We start from the raw sequence: 10,163 nt of genomic DNA, 5'->3' as shown, positions 1-10,163 counted from the left end.
CACTATGGATCACTATAACGTTTGTGGGGAACAGAGGCAATAATGTAGACATAAACTAATGTCAATAAGAACAGATCGTGTAGCACCTGATTTGAATACCAAACATTTGTCAAAGTAATATGCAAGCATCATTCCAAATATACATTTGTTTTGTGAAAACATCGTCAGCCTAAAGATATATTTACTACAGTTGGTATCTTCGGTAAGTGGACTCAACGTATACCTGCTTTTCCATCAATGCATATACAAAATGATGACTCAACTCGACACACATTTGGAAACAAACTGACGGCGGATTGTCGTTACTTGTTGAAACCGAGATGCTTTTGGGACCTACATTAACACGGACATTCTATCTATATCAAAGTTTTTAATTGTGTAATCGTGTAGTGACTGCACACCTGGGTGCAACTTTTATTTTAAGTGAATGACATTGCCGTAGCCGCCTTTTTCTGCCGTTTGTAAAACTAAGGGATCTCACTCCGAATGGAATGTTTGGGACAGATGACGTCTCGACGCCATGACTCTCCGCGTTGAAATAGTTCCTTTTAAATAATTAAAGTTTGATGTTTAATGGATTGTGTTGTTATGATTTATGTATCTGTCAATATAAGGATTGAAGTTGTATTTGTTGACGTTTATCAGCTGATGAAGACAGTGCCTCACATGAGCAAATTTACCAATATGCGCGAATTTGCTCACGTGTTGTTAGAGTGTTAAATATATAGAATAGTATGACGTCTACTTAAGTACCATTTTATAACGTCATTTATCATATAATGGGTAGGGTCACGGATGGCCCAGTCGTCTGAGGCGCCGCGATCCGCTGAGCAGAGTTTCGTCCCTTGGGCACGCCAGAAACCTATGAGGGCGGTTCGCCCCGATTATGTTTCTAGGTTTGTCAGTACCATACCCGTCCTCATGGGTTTCACCGAAGTGGTAAACGTCTGAGACCTGCATCACTTCGGGCTTTCTTCCCACATTAAGCTGACACACAGTGATAATGGAATAACTGGAATAATGTTAAAAGCGGCGTTAAACCCAACTCACTCATATAATGGGTATGTTTCACGACAGGATAAAGCCAACGGATAAACACGATATCCGTAGGGGTCATATGCGGATAGAGATGCAAATATCAAAGGTCAAGTAGGGACTACTTTCAGTGTTTATTAACAAACATGGTGTCGCCATTGTCATTCGGTGATCGAGTCAGAATTAACCATCGGGAATCTGGAGAAACTACTGGGATAATTGCTATCAGAATCAAAACTATTGTCACATATGCTGAAAATCAGTGTCTAACTGTAACACAGTTGAGGCATTTTACATGTCTTGGCAACTTTGGAGATATAAAGTGCGAAACAATTTTGCGAGGGCACCAGTTGCCATATCTGTGCTCGCAGACCTCTGCGATCAGTTGCCATATCTATGCTTGCAGACCTCTGCGGCTTGGAACCTTTTCCACAAATTTAAACAGCTGGATTTGGCAGGAATATGTTCGAATTGTTACCTTGTTTCGTTTTCTACATCTGACTGCGCTGCGTGTTATGACAGGACAGACCTACTGTCAACAACGTCTGTCTGTGGCCGAGACGTCTCATAGACTAGGGTTAGAGTAGCTTCCCTTCCCGCGTCATGACCCGGAAGTGACCTTTAGGTCACAGTGAAGGAAGTAATCTATCGAGGTAGGTGTGCCCTAACTGTTTGTTATCTCGCACGCCTGCAAACAGATAACTGTTCAATAATCAGGGCCAATACTTGCTGGTATATGTCACGATACTATCGGGACGCCAAATGTGGTACAAATATCCTTGTATACCAGCTGTATATATGCCGTGGAACCTGGCTATTAAATGCTTCGTGACAACAGTACGTTTCTACTTTCGTTTTATAACGAGGTGGGACATGCCACTCATACAAACCACGACCCACTTTAATGCTGTTACGTTGTGCATGAATAGCTCTGTCACTTGTATGTATGCATATATGTACCAGCTAACGCTGCGCCAATATTGATTTATTGAAAGCAGGTATTTTCCTTTGACATTTAGACGGCCTCAGTGGTCTAGTGATTGAGCGTTTATCCGGGACGTGGAAGTAGGGGGTTCGATCCCAGGATCATACCAAAAACCGTTATAAATGGTATTTTTTGCAAATATAAATAGAACACGGCATATAAAATCGGAATAAGTCCGGACTAGTACAATCACACACACACACACACACACACACACACACACACACACACACACACACATACACACACAGAAAGAGAGAGAGAGTTGTGTGAAGGTATGCGTTGGCTGACATAAGCAGGTGTTTAAACAGTGGTCGTTCAAAACAGTTTTCGGGTGATAGATCCCTCTAACCACCTAGGCTGCTGCAAATATGTATTATGTTCATGACACTGTTTGTGACATAATGGATTTTTGAATTGATTTCTACAGACATGACATATTTTGGGATATTTAAAGGTATGTGTTGATTTGTCTGATATAACATCAGGAATAACTTAACACAAAATGTGATATAGGAAAATATTCAATTTGATTGGTTAGAGGTCTTAAATCACAATGAGCACCTTCCACGGCCCTGGCGCGGAACAGTCTAATATTTACAGAAAAGTACTTGATAATGAAATGCTCAAAAAAAAGTATAGTGTTGTGGTAAATATAACATTCTATAGACAACAATGTTGTGCAGAAAACAGGATAGCAATCGACTGGGAAAGTGTATTTCCAGCTTTGGGCATTAAAGACTAAATGATAGCGCTTTTCTAAACGTGCTGGCGTCAAATGATTTGCTCACAATAAGTAATGTGACGTCATAATAGTGCTGTGCGGTGCAGAACTAAACCTTGAAAGACATGCTAATTACTCTACTACCAAGCTTAAGATCAAGAAAAATATGGAACTGAGAGATCGCTCATTAAAGTTTTCTGTCTTCAGAATGGACAGTTTCCCGAAGTGTTCTGTCTGTCAGCAGCAGTTTAACCTGAAAGGTCCAGTCCCCTACTTACTGCCCTGTCTACACGCTGTGTGTGAGACGTGTGTGACATCTGCAGCTGGTGGCGTGATATCATGCTCTACATGTCAGAGGAAGGTCAACCTCACAGACACAAGTCTCCAGAAGGATGCAGTCAGACAGAAGGAAATATTCCACCTGACTGTCAAACATCGACCCACAGAGCTTCTCTGTACACACGAAGATGACAGCAACCAGGCTGTGTGTTGGTGTCGGGAGTGTGAAGAGTTCCTCTGTGAATTCTGCCAGAACATGCACAACACCTTTAAACTCACCAGAAACCATTTACTGCAAAACTTTAATGACATCAAGCCGGTTGTCTCCAACATCCCAACCCCTTGCAGTATCCACAACCATGACTCTCTTTATCTTTTTGATCGAAAATGCAACATTTTGATTTGTGCAAGATGTAGAATTGAAAATCACGCAGATCATGAAGTTGAGAAGCTAGAGGTGTTTGCTGAAAGTGTCACAAAACAGTTAGTCCAACACAAACAAGACCTATCAACGTTACAGAATCGCCAACAATCACACATTCAGAATATCAGACAAGGAACCGAATTCACAGACAGAACACACGACACTGTGAAGGAAACTATTGGCCATACGTTCAGATCTCTGCGATCGCAGCTTGATCAAAGAGAGAAGGAACTTCTGACTGATCTTGAAAGTCAGACTGAGAAGACCAAGACACATCTACAAACGCGTCTCACCACATCTGAAGATGATTTGAAGACATGCACTGATGTTTTAGACTACATCAATAAGGTTCTCCTCTATGCCTCACAAAAAGATCTAACGGAGTTGGGGAGTTCCGTCGGGGAGACAACACGGGCCTTCCTGGACACGACTGTGCCTCAAACACATGGCATACCTGTAGCTGTCTTTAACACAAACGGCTTGTCAAAACTGAAATCAAATATATCAGAATTTGGTTCCACCTTGACAAGAGAAATAGAAGAAGAAAACAGAAGAGGTATTTATATGAAAGATAATTGTAAAGTCTTTTCTCAGGACTCTGTACAATTAGAACACGTTTTCATTGTGTTCACTACTGTCTCTATAAGCCTCTTGTGGTATAGTTACACTGTGTATTTTCACGTGGTTAGTGCGCTGATGTTGGTGGGCTACATTAAACTTTACTCGGATTATGCAACATCACTGTATTGTTTCAGACCAGGAATGTCAATCTAAACATGACTCCAGTATGCCAGAGTTGGAGGTAAAACACAATACGGTGAGTTTTGTCAATGATAAGACATCATTATTTCTAAAATGACCAGGGCGGTCGGGTAGCCAGCCTAGTGGTTAAAGCGTTCGCTCGTCACGCCGAAGACCCGGGTTCGATTCCCGACACTGGTACAATGTGGGTAGCCAATTTCTGGTGTTCTGGTGTGATATTGCTGGAATATTGCTAACAACGGCGTAAACTCAAACTCACCCACTCACACTAAAATGTGCAGCGTGCACGTTCCTGCTTTCAAATGTATCAATAAACACAATCATGATAACTTTCGGGTTGGCTGGCATTTGAGAACTGCATGTCGGTTTATGGAATATTAATTATCTATTCCAATATATTTTCAGCAGACTGCAGAACTAAAGACACAATTTGACTCAGACAAGAACAATATTGAAAGGCTTGAAACGCTAACAGATAAACTAAACGCTGAAATCACACACACACATATACGTTTTTGGATCAGTAGTGCGTAATACCGGTACGATTTGTCAAACATTCCTTCATTGGACCAGGCATACTGCCCATGATTGACCAGCTAGAAGTATTTGATACGTGTCAAATCTTATTTCGTTTAACGATTGCTCTTTTACATGTTACCTAGATCAGCGACGCTTACACACAGCTCACTTTCTGGTTTTCAAGCGACTTACTCCGAATAACTTAATTATGGTGCACTTTGTGTTTGGTGATTGTTCATTAATGTCATGTGTGTATGTTGCATCAATTATATGTAGGTATGATCGCCGATAATGAAGTAATTAGCCAATAACACTTTGGCCCGTCTTGGCCCGTCCCGGCCCGACTTTTAGGCAATGACGTGATTCTTCCTTGCACAATATGGAGTGGGGTTCGCTCAGTCGTAGTGATGCTACCCCCACACACAACCGATCCACCGCCAAATCTGTCTTGAAATCTCAGGTTGACATTGGCTTGACGTTCATTTCGACGTCGTCAGCCAAGACTACCCTATCATCTGAAAACACGCTTACCCCAGTTTCGACGTTATGTACACTATTGAAGTCTGTTGGAAATGTGACGATTAGTTGGGTGGCACAACATGAGGCCGTCGAGCATGGAGATGAGCTGTATGGAGACTTAGATTAGACATCCAATCGTCTGACGCGTTACTCGTACTCCAGTTGCCCGATGAAAGTATGAAGCAATTTGATTCGCCGTTTGAGTTTGATTTCGTAGAGCCTGGTTTCGATTCAATCGATCGTGTCCTGGGTCGTGGGACACGTTGAACGGGGTCGATCTTCAATATTTTGGGTTTGTTGGTACCTGTTCAATAATCTTCTAATTGCACTTTGTGAAACATTAAACGTATAGCCCACTGAACGCAGTCTTCCGTCAGTGTCCAGCATACCAATACGCTCGCACGCTCCGGACGTTGCAGATGAGACATCACTTGTTCGTACACAAACAATGAATGAAATCAAGTAAATCACAACTGTATGATAATCAGAATCAATAAGATTGACAGAAATAATTGTCCATATAAATAAATCGACCCTCCTTGAAAGTGTCGAAATCAGGAATGACATCTCAGGAAAGGAAGGGCGCTGCTGCGTTCAGCACGTGCAAACTGTCGGATATGTTTTGGTATTATGTTTTACAGACATAAACGTTCTTGGATAGAATGTTTGTCGTCAACTTATCTTTGTTCTAAAACTTTGTATTAACATTTATATTAACGATTCCCTACTTTTTTTAAGAGCATATACTATCTCCATATTTTATTTTCAGCGCATTGACGACGAAGAGAACGTGGGGAAGAGAGGTTCAATAGCCATCGATTTCCTGCTTGGTAAACGCTTATCTCCCTTTTTCAAGCTTTCCCTTTCTTAACAATCATGTTACAGGTCTAACTTGGAAATCACTCTGGTGTCATAGTTGTCTCAGAATGTGAAATGTAGTGAGTTAAACGTGTACGTTTCCTATGGATGTCCTCCATTAATTATGACGACAATCACACCACTATGTTTCATCTTGTATGAATGATGCTTGAAATATTGATGGTGCAGGTTTGGTCTCTGAATGCGGTGTTCATCTACTGACGCCAGGTGCAGTTGACAGGTCGATGGTGCTGAAGTGTGAGTATATTCAGCATCTTCCCCTGTAACATACATGTAACTACCGTATTGCCAAATCATGTGTGACCCTTGTGCTGTTTGTCGGGTACTACACTATGGGACCTGCCTGGTTGTGTTATCATTACTAGTATTTAAGTATTTGAGAAAACAAGTCATGCTTACGAGGTTTCGGTAGACAGAGCATGCCCTGGGGAGAGGGAAAAACCAAGGGGGGGAAGCCTCCGCGGTTTTTCCCGACCCCCAGGACATGCTCTGTCTACCAAAGCCGAGGGAAAGTGTTTTTCCATACTTATAAACCGAAAAAAGAAACTTAAAACAACATTTATCAACATTTTTATGTTTCGAACATACTTTCCATGAACCTTAGGAACCGCGCGAAAAATATCTGTTGCTGGCGTACGATCTTGAAAAGGACATTCTAAAAACCAGCGAGGCTTATCAACACCTCTGTAGCCTCGTGGTACACTCACTGGGCTACAGATACGAAGGTTGCGAGTTTGATCCTCGGGAATATGAAGAAAACATTTGTCATTTGATTTTACATTTCATTACATGTTACAATTTGAACGGAAGTTACATTGATATAATACCCAGGACATTATATCAGTTGAATATCCTATAAAATCCCTGGTATATTATTTAAAATCCCAGGGACATTACAACGTTCCTGTTTATGAGATTTAACCCGACTGGAAAGTAAAACCTCACAATAGGTTTTAATGCCTATAGAAAGAAGTCTCTTACTTAATAGCGATCCCAATGAAAAGGTTTATAAATAAGGGTGAGTATGTATAAAGCTTGTACATTTTATTATATCCTTAAAGATGATGCGTGGCACCCCGCATGGTTTATTCTCCCTGCAGCTTTTAATTGTACAATAAACAACTCTGACTCCTCGTTTATTTCTTAAATCATATCGAAACACCCAATCCCACCCAACAACCACCACACACACACCACCACCTAGACAAACATCTGGTCTCTGAGCCCAGAAACTCTTTTCAGTAATCTAGACTTGCCAAACATTATAGATTTGCATGGGTTGTATTGAATATATTTGTATCAGGGTCTGTATGACAGACTAACCACCACCACCCCTAACACACACACACACACACACACACACACCACCATCACTACCACCACCACCAACAACAACCCCAACACACACACACACACACACCACCATCACTTTCGGATACGGTTTTATGCAATGGATTTATCCTGCCTGGGGGCGGCGTTAAACAACTAAGAAACAAAAGACAAACATATGTAAGCTACGTTCATATTTTTTAGGTTTACATCTGCAATATGACAGCGACAGAGCCAATCTTGACTACGTCGTTATCTACACAGGAGGAGAGCTGGTCAACAGGAAGTCAGACACCAAATTTGCAGGGGAGGGACGACTGAAGAACTACAGGGGCACCTGCAGCAAAGCCCCCCTCCCCCAGCCTGGCTGCCCCCAGTATTGGGAGATGGAAACAAGGGTCCACCTGGAGAACCCGCTCACAGAGAACGCCCTCATCCTGGAGGTTGGCGTCTGTGCTGAGGTAGAGATGGACATGAGTTACTGTGTACAGGACAGTCCTCGTGCCTACTGCATGGGCGTCTACCACTGCCCTACACACGGCGGGATATGCAGGAGTACGTGGAAGGAGGGGAAGGAGGAGAGCGATGGTCTGCATCTGCCTGATACTCTCACCAACACTGCAGGGGCATCGGCCACGCTGCATTACGGCGTTGTCTACGATGACGACAGGGAGAAGATTGTCTTCATTGACGTGAAGGAGAACAAACTGGTGTCGATGTTAGACAACGTAGACTCCAGTCAACTACTGTGGCCAATGTTCGGGGTGTACAACCAAAATTTCGTCACTGTCAGCATGAGACTTGTTGTTGGCAGCGACATCTACATGACGGAGGAGAAGAAAGCAATGATTGTCATGGCACTGTCGTGATGTCATGACATGATACAGGTGGCCATGTTGACGAGTATAAACACACAGAGACTTGAATTTATTTAAAGGTTGAAGACAGAGTGTGCTTCAACAGTAAGTGAGTGAGTGAGTTGGGTTTAACGCCGCTTTTAACAGTATTCCAGTTATATCGCGGCATGTCAGCTTAATGTGGGAGGAAAGCCCGAAGTGATGCAGGTCTCGGACGTTTACCACTTCGGTGAAACCCACAAGCACTGGTATGGTGCTGACAAACCTAGAAACATAATCGGGGCGAACCGGGATTCGAACCCTCAATCATAGGTTTCATAGGGATGCAACTCTGCACAGCGAATCACAGCGCCTTAGACGACTGGGCCACCCATGCCCCCTGCTTCAACAGTAATGATAATATTTTAGATGAAAAACATGTTTTATTCCAATGTCTACTATACGATGATCAAAGATCTACATTAATTACGAGTATAACGTCTGAAATGTCAAACTTTTTAATCCCGTCAAACAAGGAGAATGTGTGTCCTTTTTAAACAGGAGGTGTATGTCACTGCCAACACTGGCTTTTTAATATTACAACGCAGAAAGCTATTGCTATATGGGTAAAACATTTGTATCTGTACATACCATCCAGTTTTGTGTATCGTCTCTCATAAGTATTTGAGAGGCGCTGTATTATTATTTTTATGTATTTTTTATGCTTGTTGTTTATTATGTACAGCTGTTAGACGAAGATAAAATACTTGTTTGTTTGTCTGTCTGTAGATCCTCTTCTGACACAGATTGTAGAGCTTAAAGGTGACCGTTATGATGAGGTTTCTCTGTATCGAGGACAGACAACACAATAGCTTAAATTTACAAATCCCTTTCAAGCTAGACGTTTCTTTCTGATTACAATAAATCACCTCGTTATACGGGATCTTTTACTGTCACATCAGAAATTGAAATATTTGTATTATCATTATACATGATTTACTCGCTACATCATCCTTGAATATGTATAAATTTCCGTCCTTCATAAAATAAACGGCTTGGCAGAACGTATCTGTGCAAGTTGGCTTTGGGTGTAATGTAATCGTATCTTTGTTTGTTATGTTTGTTTGTTGTTTATTCCCAGACAGTGTATAATTATTGGAAGTCAAATGAGCTGTAGTCTGTGCATTAAGTTCGTGTGAACCCTACAGTTGGCTGACATTGAAGCAATGATTGTTTGTTTGTTAGTTGTTTTACGCCGCACTCGGCAATAATACAGCTATATGACGGCGGTCTGTAAATGATCGAGTCTGGACCAGATAATCCAGTGATTGACACCATGTGCATCGATCAAAGCTAATGGGATACGATGACATGCATCAACCAAGTCAGCGAGCCTGACAACCCAATCCCGTTAGTCGCCTCTTACGACAAGCATAATCGCCTTTTACGGCAAGCATGGGTTGCTGAAGACCTATTCTACCCCTGAATTTCACAGGTACTGACATACAAACAACGATTTCAAGAACATGCTGTGTGCTTACAAAAGTCAAAACAGACCGTCTTATAGCTATATACTGAAGTTATCATCTTAACCTTTGTCAGGTCCCAAATGGTCAGGGTGTGCATGCCTGCCTGCGTTCTTGTACTTGGCAGACTGATACCGACGTTATAGTGCTAGCCCACTGAGATACCATGCCACAGTTTAACATGAATGCCCCACTCACAGTATATTGATTCCAAGTTGACCATTCCTTTAACCCCTTAATGCCAAGCACCACAATTTGCATGTAGTATCATTGATAAACAGCAATGTATATGAGAAAAGAACATATATATATATATATCAGCAAAGAGGTCTACTAACCTCAAAAA

At 41.8% G+C, this 10,163-nt stretch overlaps 1 protein-coding gene across 1 annotated transcript; it reads left to right on the top strand.

Annotated features, from left to right (window-relative positions):
* Positions 1–1,679: 1,679 nt before the first annotated feature.
* On the top strand, positions 1,680–9,322 carry LOC139447326 (protein PML-like). Its single transcript, XM_071228628.1, has 6 exons — positions 1,680–1,688; positions 2,952–4,003; positions 4,203–4,264; positions 6,017–6,077; positions 6,295–6,363; positions 7,660–9,322. The coding sequence occupies exons 2-6, from the start codon at positions 2,953–2,955 to the stop codon at positions 8,322–8,324; spliced, it is 1,908 nt and encodes a 635-aa protein (XP_071084729.1). The 5' UTR covers positions 1,680–1,688; position 2,952; the 3' UTR covers positions 8,325–9,322.
* The last annotated feature ends 841 nt before the right edge of the window (positions 9,323–10,163 follow it).

Source organism: Haliotis cracherodii, unplaced genomic scaffold (genome assembly GCF_022045235.1).
Source record: "Haliotis cracherodii isolate W230 unplaced genomic scaffold, xgHalCrac1.p SCAF_7, whole genome shotgun sequence".
Lineage (NCBI taxonomy): Eukaryota > Metazoa > Mollusca > Gastropoda > Lepetellida > Haliotidae > Haliotis > Haliotis cracherodii.
Note: the sequence above shows the minus strand (reverse complement) of the source record. Positions and strands in the feature narration are given on the sequence as shown.